Below are 20,091 nucleotides of genomic sequence, written 5' to 3'. Positions count from 1 at the left end.
TCTCTTTCTGCATCCAATGACAGAGCTTCGGTCACTATCAGTTCTTAAATGTCACAAGGATCCATAAAGACGGGCTCACGGTTACTCAAACAAAGACTCTGGTTCCTCTGCAATCAGCCGGCAGGTCGTTTCCTCCAGCCAGGCTAAGCTGTCGTTACTGCACATAGAGATAGGTATCTACTTGACCCAGCACTCTGTCACTCACCATAAACCTTAGCCTGCAGCAGGGGGGAAGCCCACCCATGTGCGCTACGGTGACCTCCACTAAGAGAGGTTCAGTGGCGCCGCTGACAGAGGCTAAGCACACAGACACGCCGAGGGACATCAACACCCCAATTCCTCACCTAAAAGGAAAATAAATATTGACCATGGTAGCAGACCCAGATATGCTTTTATGTCACGCATTACAATAAAAACTCCACTGGAATAACCTTGTATAGATTTAATTCTTACACTGAATCTAGGTAGCGATTGAGCCGTAAAAACCTTGCTTCTTAACGCCTCATCACTCCAACACCTCGTCATTCGATTTTTCTTTTTCACCCACTGCTCTGCTGAACCTTACCAGCTGCAAGGTGCTTCAGTAGCAATGACCAGCTGCTTCTCACCAGCGTGATGGAAGACGGCTACGGCAGGACTGTGTTTGTCACTGAATATCTGTGAGAAAACAATGTGTCTCATCACGCAGATTTAATGACACCATGGTCAACGCCGCAGCCAATGAGCTGCATTCTGCCAAGATTCTCTGTATGTCGTGTATAAGAATTCTCAATGCGCCTGCAGAATATTTTGACCATACCAGTTGCTCTGTCAGGGGATTATAATGGCATTAGGAGGCTGTGTTCTTGTCTAGCAGCATATTTCACGCAGAGCCTGTTGGCTAACATCAAGTATCGGCATGCACTGTAGCCTCCATCCAGAGGTCACACACCCTCCATTCTAAAGGGCTGCAAATCATAGCTGGTGCTGCTGTGGTAGTCTTAAATTATCTGTTCATACTCGCTCACCGTTTTCACCAGTCTTCTGCATTGTGACCTCAAAGACCTGATATTATTATTGAATTAATTACATATTTTTTTTGTAGGTCAGAAAATGCATCAATGCTGAACATCATTTTGTGTTTGGTCTATTTTCAAATTTTTACAGTTTTGATGTGTCATCTAAATGTCCATATTTTGGAGCCCCTAGCATGAAAATTTAACTTTCCAAATAAAAATACACCTAAATCATAAAAATGTTTAAGTCTCCTGCCCTGATGCCAGACAGGTTGGTTTGATTTGACTTATTAAATTTAGCCTTTTCTTGGTACTGTCAAGCTGGTACCTCCTCTTTTCAAACCAGCATTATCCACGGCTTTGTTGTTAAATGTGAGCCACAAAGACAGGATGATGTTACCAATCCCTTTAACCAGCAGGGTCGCATCTTGTTGGAGCCAAACAAACACCTTGAATCCTCTCAGGCGGGCTTTGATTCAATGTGCCGAGGCTCTCAGCACCTTGTCAGGCAGCTCAACACAATCTGCCAGCTTTGAGTCGGTGCCATGAACTTCACGTCATGGCTTTACTATGTTTACTGTAGCGGTGGAGTGGGAGCGAAAGGGACTATCTTGAAGGTTCCACTCTTCATCTGCAACCACAGTTGCTGGCGGTGGGTTTCACCAGTTCAGTCAGATAGTGGAACATATTGGAGAATCCTTGCATGCAAAGAAGAGGAAGGTTATTCCATAAGTAAAAGAGAAGCACATGAAGAGCATAAGATGAACTTAAGAGCAGCTGTGGTCCAACATGTCAATATGCAACAGATTTTGAACTTGGTGCTCTTCCACCCACGGCAGTAAGTTAAGTCAGGGAATACCGCAGCGCTAACAGGGTATATCTCTTATCTAGAGGGAAAGTTATCGCTTAGCTCTCGTCTGGTGAATAAATCTATGAGCTGCTGAGCTTCAGACTGTGACATCACTATGAAAGAACAGTCTGATTTTCATTTTATTTTTTCACTGCTTAACAACAGCAGGGGGGCACAAAGATAATATTTGTTAATGTTCTTTTCCTCTTATTTTTGCTGACCATTCATTCCCCACCTCTCTTGCTTTCCAGTGCTCCCAGTATATTTGACAATAAACGTCAGGACCCGACCGGACTGACGGCCTTGTTGCAGTCGACAGACCTGGTGGGAGTGGTGCACACGCTGTATTGTATCCTTCTGCACAGCTTCTCACCAGAGTCTGCTTCCCAGAGTCAGGAGCCCTACGGCCCAGGGGTCATCCAGGTGGCTTTGCAAGGCATCCGCTTCCTCAACAGTTTTGCCCTGCTTGACCTATCTGCCTTCCAGGTATTCGTCATAAACCCCAAAATATCTATTTACACTGCAGAGTTTGGGCATTGGTGACAGAAGGTTAAACTTTTTTTTGTATTCTTTATCTAGTCTATGTTTCAGCATGGTTTCTGAATTCCCATTCTCAGTACTTAGGAAGAAAAGCTAATAGCTTGCTATTTAAGGGACAAGTCTAATATCACAAATTGGAAGACTATCATAAAAAGCATTCTCCCTGGCTTCAGTAAATCAGTATACATGATCAGATTAATGCATGTTCCTTTTGTTAGGAGCCATTAGAAGAGGAGTTACTCTCCTCAGGACAAAGCTGACCTGTGGACATAAACACAGGTGCCCTCTGACCTCAGGTCAGCTGTTGGGGTTGAATAGATCCTGATGGGTCAGCCGTTAGGACGAAGCGTGGGTGATTAGCTCAGTACGCCGGGGCTGTACATTACCCAACCCCGAGGAGGAGAGGGCAGCAGCTTCACAGTGCTAAGTCACCGCGTGGACGGAAAGGCACGAGAGCAAGCGTTAATTATTTTAATGTCTTGCAGTAATTACTTTGAAGCGGGTTCCTCTCGCTGACCTGCCACACTCGGGCAACTCAAAACAGCTGGAAATGAAAGCGTTTCCCTGCTGGAGTTTTATGAACATTTTAAATAATGTTTCTTTTTTTGGCCGTGAGTTGTAATCACCTTGTGTTTCACATTACCTCACAGCACAGACCTAATACTTATTGTAGCGGGTGGATGATCGGAATTCAGGCTGTAAATTCACTCTTCTGCCACGTCAGGGAATTTTAAAAGGGTCCTTTGCCGTATAGATAAGTTGCATCGAAATTTTTGCATTTATTGTTAAATAACATTTAGCTTTTTGCTTAGTTTGACAGCTGCTTACATAGTTCCTCCTTACTACACTGCCTGTATGTGTAGATTTTGATGCTTGAACATAATGCACAGCCTCTCAGGTGCTGTGTTTATGGATGTTACAATGCTAACACACCCAAACTTCCAGTGCAGTTGTGATGATCTTATGGTGCTCTGTCACCCTGACGTGTTTAATAAATACTGTCTGGGAGCCGCCTTTAGCATCTCATCTCTGAGCGGAATTTGGGTGTTTTATGGTGGGACCGTGCTTGAATTGCTTACACTGTTACACCATGTAAGTTCCCACCGACAAAACGTATAACTTTTTTATTATTATGTGTAATTAATGCATGGAGCTATTTGAAATCATAATGTACGATTAATGGTTATTTTACTGTGGAACACGCTAACATGCTTTTGTTTGTGACTTGCCAGTCTGTTCTCGGAGCTGAGGGCCTGTCTCTGGCTTTCCGGCACATTGTCAGCTCCTTGCTCTGGTACTGCTCCCAGCATTCCTCTGAAGAGCTGCTGCATCAAGTCATCACCTGTGTGGGATACTTCACCGTCAACCATCCTGACAACCAGGTAGAGCAGCTTCAACCTCGTGCTGACTGCACAGAAATGATTATGCAATTTATTTTGCAATTCTAAGCATTGATATAAGTGTGTGTGTGTGTGTGTGTGTGTGTGTGTGTGTGTGTGTGTGTGTGTGTGTGTGTGTGTGTGTGTGTGTGTGTGTGTGTGTGTGTGTGTGTGTGTGTGTGTGTGTGTGTGTGTGTGTGTGTACATTTATTTTTTAAATAGCTACAGTCGTGATTTATAATTATTTTTTTATCAGTTTTATTTGTTATTAATTGGTATAAATATTTGAATTAAACAGTATGTAAATTGCCATAAGTTATGACAACTTCCAATCAATCTTATTACCAAAAGAGCAAAGTTTAATTTGTCTTAATTTATGAAGCCAACAGAAAAAGGTTAGAAGGTGCTCAGAAATTATATAGCCAAAAAAATTAATGAATAAAAACGTTGCTATCGCCAAAAGAAATTGTAACTCTAGTTGATGTTAGCAAATGGCTTGCTTTATCAGACCGACAGTCCAAAAGATTTTAAATTTTTTTTGTTTGATAAATTCTGAAAATATTGATCAGTGATTTAATAAGAGCTAATCACTTAAATATCTTTGTTTTAGCTCTACTAAAAAGGTTCATGATCACTGTTATATAACGTTGTGTCAAACTACTAATCGTCTAATTGTTGCTCCACGAGTTGTATTCAATGTTTTCCATTATGAAAAGCTGTCTGGTTCGGGGCAGTATCACCTTTCTTTTGTTATGCTCATGTATTATTTGTCAGAAAAGGGGTGTAGTTCTGTAATCGTAACAAAAAGCACCTGTTTAAAGATTCATGCCGCGGCACCTTCCTGCGTTTGGTCCGTGTGTCGTCTTTTGTCCAACAGAGTGACACATTGTTCCCTCCTGCTGAAGCAGGGGCTGCGTGCTCTCCCCAGTGTTACAACTACTTAGGGGGCTCTATTGAAGTGAGCAGGATGTGATGGAGCAGACCTGGCTGCTGTGTAATTGGCTGTCATGCATGGCCCGTCTACCGGGCCTCTGATTAGCCATGCTACAGTTGGCTGGGCTTTGATTGTGTTAAACCTGACCCACACACACAGCAGCCACGGCTTCATTCTCAAACCTCTGATATGTCATGTAAGTGTGCAGAGTCGCAGCCAGACCCTATCACAACAATTTATGGGCTGATTACTTATTCTAATTTACTTGATTTTTTTTACTTCTAATTAAAGCTTCCTCATCCCCTCTATGGTACTTAAGCTGCCCTCTCTGCTCCTATCCAATTTAATTATTATGATGTACAGAATTAGCATTTGTTGGTCATTGTAGATCCAATTTGCATATTAAATTGAATAATTAAATGAGGACCGATGATTAAATAAAGTGGATGACAGATGACTTGTCTTTGTACAACCACAGCGGCAGTAAAAACTGAAGCCACGATTGACTCAAAAACATTTGCCTTTTGCTAATTTGATGCAAAATCTGTCTGTCCTCCACAAGCCGGGTTCTGCCAAAACGAATATTTAGAGAAAAGCTTAACTTGCTTTTGGGTTTGAAAATCTAATTTAGCAGTAAAAGAAAATCCCATTTGAGTATAGATTGTCAGGAAACAAGATCCCACACAACCTCCACACAAAGTTGATCTTTGCCAGTGGTCCGGTTCCTGGAACGCGTCCATTCAGCTCTGCTCCAAGATGGACGGCGTTAGGGGGAATATTTAGAGCAGCTTGAGCTTTTCTCAAGCTAATGTAAGCATTGGCAGAACACAAAAGCAGCCCGAGCCGAGGCTTGTGCGGCTGATTCACTGTCGGCACTTCAGCTTTTGTTTTTTTAATATATATATACATACACACATATATATTTATAATATATGAGAAGCCTGAAAAAAGGCCTCTCATAAAAAGTAGAGCTTTGAAGCTGCACCATACGTTGTGATGTATTCCCTTTGCTCTGAACACATTAATAATTCACCTTATGACACAAAAAGCTATTGGGAGAGTGACATATGTAGACTTGTGTGTTCGTCAACTGTCTCTGGTCGTGAAAGCCACTGAGCCATGTTGCCATATGTTTCATTGTCTGTTGGGTGCGCCAGTAGTGACATCTTCACACACACACACACACACACACACACACACACACACACACACACACACACACACAAATATACACTGAACAAATAAAACTCACTGTATAACTCGACATGTAACTGTGCTGCCTTTTTCCGTCAAGAGCTATGTCCCAGTAATCTCCTTGTCTTTTAGATCCAGTGATTCATTTGTGATTCATCCGCAGCGATGATCTGCCGAATCTTTGAACTGACGGAACTGTAATTTCAAACTGTTGACACGTTAACCCACCTGATTTCCACTTGCCTTTCAAAGAGACACAAGCAATTTCAAGAGTGCGGAAATCTTAAGAAAACTACAGCTCTTCCTTGTGTACATGGAAAACGGCCACACACACACCAGCCGAGTGAGCTATATCTATATACACTTACTTAGAAACGGGTGTAATTTCAGGTAGTGTATTGAACCTTTTCCCTGCACTGGCTCCTGATATTACCTCTGTGATTAAGTTTCATAAATTGTTTTCTGTATAGCATCTCATGAGCTTTGTATTGTCTCTGGACTGAACATCCCACTCACACATCTCCAGAGCCCAGCCTTATCTGTGGGGGTCATTCCTCTTCTTCCTCTTCTCTACGAGGGCGTTTCCTCTGCCCTGCAGGCCCATGCCGAGCTTTGGGCCTGTAATTCCTGTTAACCTGATGTTGAAACGCTCCCTTCAGCAGTCCATTACTGCCAAGACAACCGAGCTGCTCACTGCCTGCAGGGTAAGTGCAGCTCGTGCAGACCGTAGGGAGCCAGCGCTGGGGAATGCACACTCTGTATCACCCAGCAGAGTAAACAGAGGCAGAGAGATGCAGACAGACGCACTCGGCGCTGACTGGCAGGAGAGGGCCTGATTGTTAGCTCGGTAGATGATTTACACTCCGCTTCAAGGGTGAACGCAGGTCCAACGCACTCAAAATGAAGCCGAGGAAACTTTTAGCCGTTCAGAGCTTTTCAGAGAGCAGTTTCCATTTGTCTGCGCTGTTGTCAGGTTAGTTTCAGTGTTATCTGAGGTACGATCTGGGATGGAATGACAGTGTCAGCTCACAGAGATAAATAAAGAGTTATTAAGTTTTATTGTGTAAACAGCAGGTTTTATTAGGTTGTAAGACAACCAACAGTTACCTTTTTTAAAAGTCAAGTTGGAGTGTCGATGTCAATGTCTGCTTCGCGAGCATCCAGTTGTCCAAAGGCAATTTGCACATGTCTCAATGAGCCATTGTAAATGTTGTAAAGAAGCACTAAACCGTTTGTTTGGCTTACTTTGCTTTGTGGTGTCTGCTGAGCTGTTTCTCTTATCAGTGAAGCAGCTCTACTGTGATGGATCTGGTTTATATTGTGGATGGATGGAGTGTCTGATGTATGACCCTGCTCTGATGCTGCTTATTCCAGAGGTGTTGGATCTGTCTAGACACTACAGTGCATGGAAACGCCTCGACACATTCAAGATTGTCACTTTCCTAGGGTGACATTTAAAAAGAAATTAATATCTTACTTCATTCATCAAATCTTAACATTTCTTTGCCTCCTGCCGCAGTGCCCCATCCTCATGCTTGCAGTCTGATTATGCTCTTTGGGGATTCTTTATTGCATGGCTGGATGACAACTTTTTCTTCCTCTGTTTCTCAAATCTGTTTTAACTTTAGTTTCCGTTTGAACACAGGGTTTTCCCAGTAAATTTGTTTGCGTTTCAAGACATTAACTTTACACACTCTTTGTCGTAATTGTGGACAGTGAGGATGTTATGTAATGGAAGCATCATAAAAACTCTGCACTGTTTTAAAAACACCAGGGCTCTGAACTTAAGGGAGAACAGAACAGCTAAGACACTTGAGTTTTTACAGGGTCTGTGTTATACGCGGGCCAGATGTATGTGTTCAGATGCTTGTTGTTAGTTTTATGATGTCAGGCTTTGAGCTGCAGATACTTCAGCTGGAAGGGGAGACGTAACACTGCGGTGTAATCTCTGGTTGGAACCCGGTTCGGGCTCTGGTGTTGATCTTCACCTGGTCGAGGCGTGGAAAGTTGGCCGGGCCGACTCGTTTTCTTTTGTTACCTCCAGACTCTTGCTGCCACCAGGCTTTGTTTTATGTCCTCCTGCGTCAGCCACTTGAGAGTGGACAATTTGTTTAGGCAGCTGAAGATGGAACTGCGCGTAGTTGAGGATTATGAGATCGCTGGGTGATTTGTGGGTTGGATCTCCTCAGAGCCGCAGCTCAAACATCCAACACTCGCTATAGTGTTAAATTATGATACCTCAACCATAAATGTCCCGTGTTAAAACACATGAATGATTCTCTAGCTTTTGCAGAATCATGAGTTTGACTCTCTAATCAATTCAGCTGCATTAATTTATGACCCCCTCCCTCCCCCATTGCCCGTTCATCTTTGGGCAGTGTTGCAACAGACATGATAAATATGATATTGTAGGATTTAGTGGAAGGTAGCATGAAAATACTAAAAGAACATGCACTGAAAATAAGCAGCTCTACCTTGAAAACAACCAGAGCTCTCCCTTTTCCCCCTTCCTCCTGTGGATGACTTTGTCCAGTGAGTCCCACATTCCTCTGTGAAAAACACTCATTGAGTCAGTGTGGGGATTTTTGTTCGTCTACTGTTCCGCTCACACACTCACTGCATGTTTTTAAGACTATTACTATATTTCAATCAGCAGAGCAGAAATCATCCCCACACACATTCTCTTAGCTTCCAAAATCATCACGTTCATTTCTGCTTGACAAATGCGGCGCTCTCCACATTTGTAAGTATTTGTTATGTGTTACAGTCGAGTTTGTTTGATCTGTTCATATGGATTCTTTAAACAAGCGATGATGGGAGATGACGCTGCTTCGTGTCCCTTTGAACGCCGCTGTAGAGGGCAGCTCTGAGAAGCTTCACCTTGAACTGATAAAAGCAAAGAGTTATCGCTTTGTTTATCCTGCCGCTAAAACTTGGGAGTGCACTATCAAAGGGGAAGCGTATTAGAGAGCTTGTTTTTAAAATCTTGTAAATCTGGTTAATTTATGTCACTGTGACTTGGGGACCTCACCTTGCCCTTCTGGTTTGCATTGGCATTAAGCCCTCGGCTCGTAGAGTGTACCTGTAAAGCAGCGTTGTGGAGGGTTTTTTGTTTTACTTCTTAGCCACTGGTTATTTGGTCCTTTGCCCTCATTCCTCCAAGGCTCAGGGGGGTTGACCGAAGCATTAGGATGGGACCCCGTCCTTTGCACAGGTCCCCTCTCTAATAAAACAAGGCTGCTAGTGATTTGGTTTTAATGCTGGTGGCCCGGATGTGACGCTGTGTGTGATTGACGGACTGTGATGGAGAGCAGGGGTGAACATACCATTAATGGTATTGCTCATTTCTTAGAGTGGGGGTGGCCTCACTGTTCACACGCCAGCCGTACCCCTGTTGTACTTTGAACACCCTCTGAACAGGACCATCACTCCTGCACCGATTCTGGGATTCCTCTGTGTTGCTTAAAAGAGCTTAACGCAAAACTTGAAAGTGACATTTTCAGCCGCTGATAATGACATCAGTTCACATTTCTAATTTTGTTCCTCTTGTGTTGTGGCAGCCCTGCCATTGCTGTTGGTACAAAGGAAGAACAAAACATCCCATCAATGTGTTTTATAGCCAGTAATTGTGTGGTGGGAGGCTGTGCCCCCCAGGTCTCCTCCTAATGGCTTTTTGTGTGTTGTTTTAGTGGCAGATTTACATGTGGGAGGGGCACAGGCCTGTGATTTACGACCAGCAGTGCCACTGACTGGCCGCCTGACTGGCTCAGTGACTGACTGGCCCTGCTCCCTGTGTGTTCCAGGTGATAGTGCAGTCTGGCCGCCAGCCCAGCGTGCTGCAGAAACTGTGTCAGCTGCCCTTCCAGTACTTCAGCCACCCGCGCCTCATCAAAGTGCTCTTCCCCTCCCTCATCTCGGCCTGCTACAACAACCCTCAGAACAAGGTCATCCTGCAGCAGGACATGAGCTGTGTGCTGCTGGCTACGTTCATTCAGGTAAACACGGGACCATGGACACACATACAGTACATGAACCCACATATACTGTGTATTATAACACTTGTACATGCTATAAATAAACACATCTATGATTTAATTATCAGGACCAAATTAAGTGTTGTAGCCCAAAAAACAGATACATTTTTAAACGAGGTTTGAATTTCTTTCAATGCTAATGTTAAAGTGAACAAGTGCCCTTTATCACCACATTGTATATGAATGTAATGAGATCAGATACATATATAATGTACACAAAAAATGTTTTGTACAATATATAAAAATTCCGCACACTTTTTTCATTAAACAAAAAAAAATCAAGGCACGATATCCATTCTCTGAAACAAGTGAAAAGAATATTTTGATTCACAAAACCCAGATCATTATGCAGATCCACACTAAATTCCACCTGCTCATAGATATTAGCACTCTTTTTTTTTTTATTTATTTCATTAAGATCTCTGCATTATGTCTTGAGAAATTCACTTTAATGTTGAAAAATGCTCTTTCTCGCAATGTAAAAGAAAGTCAAAACGAGAATGTCTCTCATTAGAGCGCATACCTCCCCCAAGGCCCGACAGTCCCCTTAAACTCAAGCTGCACCAAACTACACACACTCAGGTATCGGTCCATAAACGTGCTTGATTTTTGTCATCAAGATGCAGGAATTATTCCTTATGGGGACAGAATACGGTCTTGCAATGTTAAAGTGGGAAAAAAATCCAGGATCCCACACCGCATCCTTCCTCCAAGTTGCATGGAAATCAGTTCCGTTAGTTTTGTGTGATATTGCTGACAAATACACACATGAGAAAACATAACCTCTATGGTGGAGGTAGAAATGTATCTAAAAGAATCCTCCTCTCTGGCTTCAAGAGTTCTATGCTTCTAAATAAAACTCAAATTCTTTTTCTGTCAAAACTCATCTTTGACAGGTGATGAATGATCGTTCACCCTGTTCAGTGGATGTGTAACAGCAGGTTTTTTTTTTTTTTTACAAACATAAACAGCTTCCTTCACAGTGGATTTACCTGCCACTGCTTCAGCTCCCAGTAAACAGCTTGTCTCCTTCATCTTCCTCTAACAACCCGCCCCTCACCGCTCTGCAGCCACCACTGTTTAGACACCGATTAACTTCCATTCAAAGGGAGACGAGCTATTGTCATTTCTTTCAAACAAAGCAATAATGCATGGCGTCCTGCCCCGCTGCCCTCATTGTTGAGTTAACCTCAGGAGCATTCCTGGGACTCTTTCCTCTAGGATGGTTCGATATCATTGTTGTTCTAAAAAAAAATTAAGTTTAATCAGAAAACATTTTGATTAAACTGTTACATCAATCTTGTTTAGAGTTTTTCTCTAAACAAGAGAATTTTTTTTGCTGGAAGCAAATTTAAAATAAGGCAAATGAATTTCTATGCACACACAGCGTTTCAAATACCGGCAGTTTACTGTAAGAGTTGACATTAATGCTTCTTTTTAATCCCCCTAGGATTGTGCTGCAAATGAGAACGTGTCAGACAACAAGACAAAGCAAGCAGGTATGTAATTCACATTTCTGTAATTCCATAACTATAAAATTGGAGGGATTGTATAGATTTTATATTTTTGACTCTTTTAAGATATTTTAATGGTTTATAAAATGTGTTGAATCATAGGAAATTGGACTACAGTTTCTTCCATCAACACCAGTAATATTTATAATTTTTTTAGACGCATAAGTAAGGAGTTTTTATTGAGAAGATTTCCTTTGTTTGTTTGTTTGTTTGTTTTTTAGATTAAATTCAAAATAATTTCTTTGTTTTAAAAGATAGAGGATTTGTGTTGAATACGCTGGATAACGTCAATTTTGTTTTCTGTCCGTGCAAAGTGTCCCAGCTGCTGGATTACTGTGAGTTGTCCAACCGCTTTCCACAAGATCAGTGGGACGCAGCGCTGCAGTTCTTCCTCAAGAAGCAGGAGGAGTGATGCCCACTGTGTTCGCACAGTGTAAATACTACAAAAGAGACTGAGATCCGAACGTGGTTGAATTTTCTTTTTCTGACTTAGATGTTCTTATATGTTCTTCAGTCGATGACAAATACTAAGATGTGAAGTCTTTTCCCATGTCGGTTCATCTGTTTCTGTTCTGTTCTTTGAAGTCAGATTGATATGTAAAAGGAATTTGCACTAGATGTCTTATTTGTATTTTGCGATTAAAACACACACACAAGTTTTCCATGTAACCTTTAAACGAACGTGTTTCTTAATGCCTCCGCGCCGGCGACATTATGTTTTAGTAAGGAGACGTAACAAGTTTTCTTTGAGAAGATTTTCGTTGGTTTTTTTAAGGATTTGTGTTGAATAGGCAGGATGACGTCAATTTAGTTCTCTGTCCGTGCAAAGTGTCCCAGCTGCTGGATTACTGCGAGTTGTCCAACCGCTTTCCACAAGATCAGTGGGACGCAGCGCTGCAGTTCTTCCTCAAGAAGCAGGACGAGTGATGACCACTGTCCTGAGTGTGGACACGCACTGTGTAAACACTACGAAAAAGACTGAGATGTGGACGTGCTTGAATTTTAGTTTTCTGACTCAGTCTACACATGGGGGGTAAATTATATGTTCTTCAGACTATGACAAATACTAAGATTGTGAAGTCTTCTTCCATGTCGGTTGTTTTTATTTCTTTGAAGTCAGATTGATTTGTAAGAGGAATTTGCACAAAATGTCTTGTTTGTATTTTGCGATTAAAACACACACACACAAGTTTTCCATGTAACTTCTAAACGAACGTGTTTTTTTATGCTTCGGCGACAGACAGTGGTCGGAGGCATGATGTTTTCAGGTTGTCCGTCCCATGCCCATGAATGGGATATCTCAACAATGACTTGAGGGAATGTCTTCAAATTTTGTACAAACATTCACTGAAACTCAAAGATTAACTGCTAACATTTTGGTGGTCAAGGTCACAGTGACAGTAAATATGTGGCCCAGGACACATTCGTGTTCCCACTGTTAAAACAGTGTTGACACCTCCGAATGTGGCCTGGCGTGATTTGACCGTTATCTGATCAGAGTGCGTTCACTCCTGAACTTAGAGCTGTCCACTTGTGAACGAATCACAAAAACCAAATGTTAATACCAGGTGTGTACAGGGTCATAGACTCAAAGATGAACTGGTTAGATTTTGGTGGTCGAAGGTCTAAAGGTCAAGGTCACGCAGACAGTGGGGGTGCATCACCAAGCAAAGCTTACAAGCTCCTGGGCATCACTGGTGCACGCAACAGGAAAGCATCAGTAGAGCTTCACGATGGCTGTGGATCAGGAGGGACAACAAACTGTGGGCTGATGCTTCTTGGACACAGGCCGGGAACTAATCCCTCCCAGTCGTGTAACCTGGGCGAGGGTGTCTGAAGTTGAAAGACCCAGTGACCCCAGGTACCGTCACTGAAGATGTGTCCAAGTGCATCACATGATGTGTGTTAATACCGTGTGAATTGAGTGTTTTTGTCTGTTTTTAATGTGAATGAGCAGAATGTTTTCTTTTGTCAGGTTTAAGTTGAATGACCTGATATATGTTCTGTTCAGAGTCACCTAAAATTAATATAATATTTTGAGTTATTTACATTTCTGTATAAAAAACTATACTGATGTTTATGTATTCTTGTTCCTCATTTTTATTCCGTGCAAATTAAACAAATTTAAAGTTAAACCACGACTCGAACCTCCTCTTGTGCCTTTGTTTGACTTGTATTTCCATCAGTTAGATCCTCATTCACTTTACATATTTAAGACATGTCTATGGGTTGGTACATTTCTGCAAATCGTAGACAACAAATGCCTCTGCTGAATCGCAATGCGACACCTTGAAGGAAATATGATTTTCAGATGCATACAAATATTTTAACGTTTTTCAGCATGTGCGTTTTAAGGACGCCATCTCCCCTTGTGCACGGCCTGTGCTCATCATTGGAGGCTTATTAGTCTAAATTGAAAATATAGTGGTAAAGTTTAAAATTTAAAATAGCCCAACATTAGATCATCAAAACTGCCTTTAGTTCAGCACATAATGAAAATCAACCTGCACATTTAGATGCACGATAAAAGCCTGTGTGTTTATTTGGGGCTTTAGCCTAATTTATACCGATCACTGTCTATTAACTGTCATTATTCTTTAATTAACATTTCTGTAAATATCATGTTGCCACTGCTGTGTCTCCTGTCCACCCTTTTAAAAGATTCAGTGCGGGAGCGTGTCTTAAAGACTTAACAGGATTTGGATTCTCAGCGAGCCTCCGGTTTCCTTCCACTGATAAAAAACGATCCCTCCCCAACAAATTGTTGAGGTGTAGAGTGTCAGTCCGGGCTTGACCTCTGACCTGTGTGCTCCCTTGTCCGGCGGCTATTTTGCCATTGGAGGATTTTTTTTCTCTCTCTAGTGGAATGAAAATAAACTCGGGACGCGCCAGGATGCGTCCGTGGGCTGGAGGCAGAGTCTCCTCCGTGTTGTTGTGGGTCCAGTCGGTGTGGATCCTCCTGCAGGTGATGCCAGATGCTGATAAGCGGCCGCCCCTGTCTAGACTCGCAAACCGTGGGCCTCAGGTTAGATGGCATTAGGCCATTTGTTTAGCTTAATCAATTTGATCCTTTTTATCACTGTATCTGGAGGAAAACATACTAATGTTTGTTATGATTGGGCCCATGTAAAACCCTGGCTGTTGCATCCAGATGCCTTAATAATACAGATTACACTGATGATCTCAATTAAACAGGCCCGAGGCTGCTGCTTCTGATTCTCTGACCTATGACACACAGGCCAAATGTTACTAGTATCTTGTCATCCATCTGTCACTGATCCACTTGGCTGAGAAGGACTTTAAAAAAAACTGTTTTGTTTTTTTAAATCACATTTTAAAATCACTATAAATATATCTGGTATCCACAATCTAAACGCTTCTCTTTATTTAGACCATAGTGTGTTTTTATAATAACTAATCCTCTGCAAAGTTTGAATTGGAAGCTCTGAAACCCAGGTCAAACATTATATGAAACATTTCCATTTAACTCAACACTGATTTATTTTTTTTGTCCAATGCCATAATTTAAAAAAAAATCCCTCACGGAACAAATAGATTTTTTTCATGCAAATAATCAGTTAGAACTATGCTTTTATTGATAAGATCCACTATGTCCGTCCTCGTAATAAATAATATTAATAATAACTTAATTTTCTTCCTGCAGAAAAACGTAATGTACAAGAGTCGATATTGAAACTTACAAATCATGCATCATCTACACAGTTTGTCTCTGAGTCTGATAGAAACATACTGGTATGTGTTAAACGCTCAGATGGTCCAGTTACAGGATGGTTCCAACATATTCCCCATCACGTTGTGTCCAGCTCAGGCTCATGCATCAGGCGAGAGAGGCCAACGCTGTGTCCATCAGCAGCTGCCCAAGTGTCCTTGAGCAAGGCTGGGGTTAAAGGGAATAGTCAGACTTGGATACATCCTCGATTATAATCCATCCATCCTGGTCCCTTATTGGGGTTTTCTTCTTGGTTGAATGTCACTGCGCGCCTCCTCATCCTCCTCCTCCTCCTCCCCCTCCTCCTCCCTGCAGCCGCTCAGAGGAGGTGCGGGGTGTTGGTGGGTGGGGGGGCTCGCGGTGACCTCCAGGCCCCCTCACGTGTCCACGGGACTCGGCACCATGCTGTTCGGTGTGTCCGGTAACTGCGACGACAGGGAGGTCACGTCGCTGCCCGAGGAGTTGCCCAGAGAACCGGACTCAGAGAAGGACACCTGCCGGAGGATCAATGGTCACATTTAAGTTTTCATGTATTTATTTAAAGCATCAGACTTATGTCTATTAAAAATATATGAAATCACTTTAATCAGACTTAAATAAACCTATGATTAATTGACTCCATGGGGCTCAACATGAGAGCACCATTTGGCACAATAAACAACTTCCTTGTTCACACTTTAAAAAGCACATGTCATTTAAACTGGATTTTAATTTAAAATTACAATTGAATGTATACATTAGTTCGATTTCCCTTTTATTTTTATTTTTATTTTTTATATTTCCTCTCACATTTAAAGGTATTCCAGGTTTACTTATTATACTGTTATCTATTTTTAAATCTCTCCGTTGTGTTGAGACTAATAAAGGATTATCTTATTTTATCTTACAATTATATATAATATCTTACTATTTACAATTAATATAATAGTTCTATTACATTTATATATATTATATATTATTTACATTTATAAGTGTTGCATGTTTACTTATTTTTACTTAAATTATGTTTTTGACTGTCTCCGTTGTGGGACTAATCAAGGATTCTCTTTTTTTAATCTTATATACCATCATCATCATCATCATCATCTTCATCATCATCATCATCATCAACATCAACATCAACAACAACAACAACATATTAACTAGACCATCATCTTAATCAGAATTAATCGTCAATATAAATAAATATTACAATCTTAAACAAAACATGTCAACCTTTTCTCTCAGTGTGTGTGTGTGTGTGTGTGGAAGTTATTCTATTCCCCATTTGCACATTATAGGACGGATTGAATTTTGACTGCTAATAATAATAATCCATTTACCAGTTGTTGGAAGGCAGGCTGGTCCAGGTCGCTCTGCAGGGCGAAGTCGCTGAGGGTTTTCCAGGGAGGCTGGTAGGTCTGCACCTCCACCGGGTTCCCCTGCACCGTGTTGTCATGCCGGATGGGGCTGCCTGCCACCAGAGGGGTTCCCGTCAGGCCCTGCAGGTTCTACACAAGAGAAAAACACTCCGTTCAACCACATCTTAAACCGGACACGTTATTTCTGCAACAAGGATTCTCTCCTGCATGATAAGTCTGGTTAATGCAAAAGATGAATACAAATCAGAGCTGTTTTTTTCTGAGACAACAAACCCACTATTGCTGAGGAAATACATTTAAATTTAACTTCATTGTTATCAATTTATTATGAATCTATAATAATGCAAACGTTTAAATAAACTGTGCCTTTAAATCTTACAAACCTTTACCTTTACAAAGGTAAATAAATAAAAGTAAAATAAATAATAAACTAGCCAATTTTTATTTTTGTCTCTTTTACCAAATTCACTGCCCCAATAACACAATTAAGATCATTTAAAAAACAATTTGATAGAAATGTTTTCTGGTTTATGACAATTTCGCCTCCTGTCTGAATATTTACAGAATCGCGAGGAGACAAAAACAAGTTGTCAGAGGTTTTTATTCTAGTTCTTTAAAACTTTCATGGCAGCAGTTATTTAATTTTCTAAATTTTGTATTTACAGTTAGGTGTTGTTTTATGTTAAAAATCTGAATTTACAATGCTTTTCATCTGGCAGTGTATATTTATTTGAATTGTGTTTCTACTAACACTACACTGCACATCATCTGGTTCCTGGTTATTCACACGCTCTGTTGTTAAGGTTTCAACATTTATTATTGAATGAGTGAAGGAATTCATCACGTGTTTTATGGTGAAATAGAGACAATAAGTGAGAGAATATTGTGCAGATGTTGCACACGTTGATTTGACTTAATAAACTTTAGATTAATACAATGCAAAGTGTGGGACCTTGAGAAGGGAACTCACGGTTTTGTCGCTGTGCTCCTGCAGCTGCAGCTGCTTCATGAGGATGGTCCTCTTCTTGTCTTTGCAGCGCTTGTTCTGGAACCAGACGCGGATCACCCGGGGGCTGAGGCTGGTCATCTCCACCAGCTGCTCCTTCATCAGAGCGTCCGGCCTCGGGTTGGCGTTGTAGCACGTCCGCAGGGTGTGGAGCTGCTTCTCGTTCAGCACCGTCCGGATCCGGGTGGTCTTCTCGGACTGCTTGTGGACGTGGCCCCGGTGATGTGGAGGGTGGCGGACCGAAACCGGTTCTGGGGGAGATTTCATTATTTTATACTAAAGAAATTATGAATATATAAATATGCCTCGATTGAAATGAATAAATAGATTATTAAACCTGCCACCTCTATAATATACTATAATCAATTTCAATCAAAACATAACAAAGTCTATGATTTTATTTTATTATGGTAATTTAGGATTTTTTTTTTGTGCATTAAATGCCAAATATTATCAGGCTGTCGGCCTATAAGGTCAATGCGTTCACACAGTGAACAGACATACTGCACTGTATGTGTAGACAAGAACAAAATAATACATATATATATATATACAATTATATAGAAATATAATTATGTCTGATTCTATATATGCCTCAATATAAATGTATTAAGACTAGGGCTATATATCCAAACAAAATACACTTATTATTTAGCAAGTAAGAGAAAAGAAAGAGGCATAATAATAATAATAATAATAATAATAATAATAATAATAATAATAATAATAATAATAATAATAATATTTTTAATAATAATAATAATACCTGAGATGTGCAGCGGTCTGCTGTGGATGTTCCCCGGGCTGAGCGGGCTCCCAGCAGAGCTCCGCTCCGCCAGCAGACCGTGGTCCGCCCGACACAGCAGCTCCTCGTCCCGCAGGCAGAACTCGTCCCCGGGCAGGAGGTGTCGACTGCACACCGAGCACCGAAAACACTCCATGTGGTAGACGCTGTCCCGGGCTCTCATCACCAGGTCGCTGCTGCAGAAGCCCATGTTACACTTTGCACATTTGATGCCAAACAACCTGGGAAACGGAGCAGATCGGTGCCATGAACACATTGTCCCTGAATTATCCGTATTATTGCATTAAAGGGAAGTTACGCTGAGCTGCACCAGTCAGAAGAAGCGCAATAGAAGCAAATAGAATAAAATAGAAAAAGAAACACACAAATCTGATGCAGGCCTGCAGCTCATGATGCACTTTTGCGCACTTTGCCACATCACTAATATCCTGCTCCCTCGCCTCTTTCCTTTTCAACAAAACAAGGCCTCTAAAAAAAAAACACACACAGGAGAGTATTTTAAAACAAAGTCCTGCACATTTTGACCTCCGTACCTTGCATAGTCTCGTTTACAGTAAGTCTTTCCGTCTCGCACGAAGCAAGTGCACGTCTCGTCCAGGTACTGGCTGCACTCCGCGCACTTGAGGCAGGCTGCGTGCCACTCCAGGTCCGGGGAGACTCTCAGGATGTACTGGTCGTGTATCTGACTTCCACAGCCCACACACATTGCGATTCCCGACTTCTCTGCGTGAGAGTGGGACCGTGCATTAATGCATTTTAATCCCCGTGTGACTTCACCTGAAGGAGAGGAACTGTTGTTTGTCGCAGCGGAACAAACATGCCAAGAATATTGCGCTGAATTATTATTATGATGAGGCCACAGCAGCTGAAAATATCTCCAACTGCATGTGTCGCGTTTTAAATATAACTTTACTTTAGAGACTTGTAGAGTCTAACTTAAGCTGTTGACTATGCTTTATAGTTTCTGTTTTACATATTATTCTGCAAGCTTGGAAATTAATGGAGCCATTTAACGTCTAATTCAAGATCCTACACGCCGGTAACAGGAAAAGAAAACTCCCCTTTCAGAGAGTTGAGTAGAATGAGGAGTATCTTACTTTTTGAATGATCCCCCATATCATCCAAGAAAGAAGTGTTGAGCAGGATATCCACCATGCAGGAGAAGTGGCCCAGTGCGGGACGACAGAAGAAGAGGAGAGGAGAAGAGAAGAGAAGAGAGGAAGAGGAGAGCGTCCCGTCCCTGGCTGGATGAGCAACTTGTATTCCTCCACCGAGAGAGAGAGAGGGGGGGAGAGAGAGGGAGAGAGAGAGAGAGAGAGAGAGAGAGAGAGAGAGAGAGAGAGAGAGAGAGAGAGAGAGAGAGAGAAAACAAAGATCCTCGACCAGTGACGTAGACCTGGACCTCTCTCCCGGACAGACTCATGCAAATATCTCCTGCTGGACCCTCGCTCGTTTTTTCTCTTCGACTTCTGGGATTGGCTGAGAAGATATACTTGCGTGTGTGTGTGTGTGTGTGTGTGTGTGTGTGTGTGTGTGTGTGTGTGTGTGTGTGTGTGTGTGTGTGTGTGTGTGTCTTAACTCCTCTTACAATTATACAGACCCATCGTAACATCATATGTTCACATTGTTATTATTTCTTTTGGCATTTAATCCCCTTGTTATTTTTCTATTGGTATATAATATACATTAATTGGTATATAATAAAGTAATACGTGTTTGATTTTATACCAGATTATCAATATAGCAGAT

General features: G+C 41.7%; 2 protein-coding genes across 8 annotated transcripts in view; one reads left to right on the top strand and one right to left on the bottom strand.

The window, feature by feature from the left end:
- The window catches only part of scaper (S-phase cyclin A-associated protein in the ER), a 60,378-nt gene extending 46,803 nt beyond the window's left edge, over positions 1 to 13,575 (top strand). For all 4 annotated transcript variants that reach the window (XM_035156048.2, XM_035156051.2, XM_035156050.2 and 1 more), the window contains 5 exons: positions 2,097 to 2,331; positions 3,618 to 3,767; positions 9,696 to 9,887; positions 11,377 to 11,425; positions 11,755 to 13,575. In XM_035156048.2, the coding sequence (XP_035011939.1) occupies positions 2,097 to 2,331; positions 3,618 to 3,767; positions 9,696 to 9,887; positions 11,377 to 11,425; positions 11,755 to 11,852 (724 nt within the window). In that variant the 3' untranslated portion in view covers positions 11,853 to 13,575. The remainder of the gene's footprint in view (positions 1 to 2,096; positions 2,332 to 3,617; positions 3,768 to 9,695; positions 9,888 to 11,376; positions 11,426 to 11,754) is intronic.
- Positions 13,576 to 15,013: 1,438 nt separating this feature from the next.
- Positions 15,014 to 19,727, bottom strand: isl2a (ISL LIM homeobox 2a). Of its 4 annotated transcripts, none has more exons than XM_035156059.2 (6): positions 19,440 to 19,727; positions 18,876 to 19,119; positions 18,304 to 18,563; positions 17,502 to 17,788; positions 16,493 to 16,660; positions 15,014 to 15,664 (listed from the first exon to the last, which is right to left on the bottom strand). In XM_035156059.2, the coding sequence occupies exons 1-6, from the start codon at positions 19,495 to 19,497 to the stop codon at positions 15,548 to 15,550; spliced, it is 1,134 nt and encodes a 377-aa protein (XP_035011950.1). In that variant the 5' UTR covers positions 19,498 to 19,727; the 3' UTR covers positions 15,014 to 15,547. The 4 variants fall into 4 exon arrangements, with proteins under 4 accessions (XP_035011950.1, XP_035011951.1, XP_035011947.1 ...); XM_035156060.2 differs by having other exon boundaries at positions 18,876 to 19,065; positions 19,440 to 19,725; XM_035156056.2 differs by having other exon boundaries at positions 18,876 to 19,060; positions 19,440 to 19,604.
- Between the last annotated feature and the right edge of the window lie 364 nt (positions 19,728 to 20,091).

The sequence above is a fragment of the Hippoglossus stenolepis genome, chromosome 5 (genome assembly GCF_022539355.2).
Source record: "Hippoglossus stenolepis isolate QCI-W04-F060 chromosome 5, HSTE1.2, whole genome shotgun sequence".
In the NCBI taxonomy this organism is placed as follows: domain Eukaryota; kingdom Metazoa; phylum Chordata; class Actinopteri; order Pleuronectiformes; family Pleuronectidae; genus Hippoglossus; species Hippoglossus stenolepis.
The sequence above is the reverse complement of the archived record's forward strand: the minus strand, read 5'-3'. Positions and strand labels throughout refer to the sequence as shown.

What these genes read in the sequence shown, in the direction of transcription:
- isl2a (XM_035156059.2), bottom strand. Translation starts at nt 19,497, where the DNA reads ATGGTGGATATCCTGCTCAACACTTCTTTCTTGGATGATATGGGGGAT. An exon ending in CAGACCGCTGCACATCTCAG is followed by an intron (nt 17,789 to 18,303) that starts GTATTATTATTA and finishes AATCTCCCCCAG; the next exon opens with AACCGGTTTCGGTCCGCCAC. An exon ending in AGGAGCACAGCGACAAAACC is followed by an intron (nt 16,661 to 17,501) that starts GTGAGTTCCCTT and finishes TCTCTTGTGTAG; the next exon opens with AACCTGCAGGGCCTGACGGG.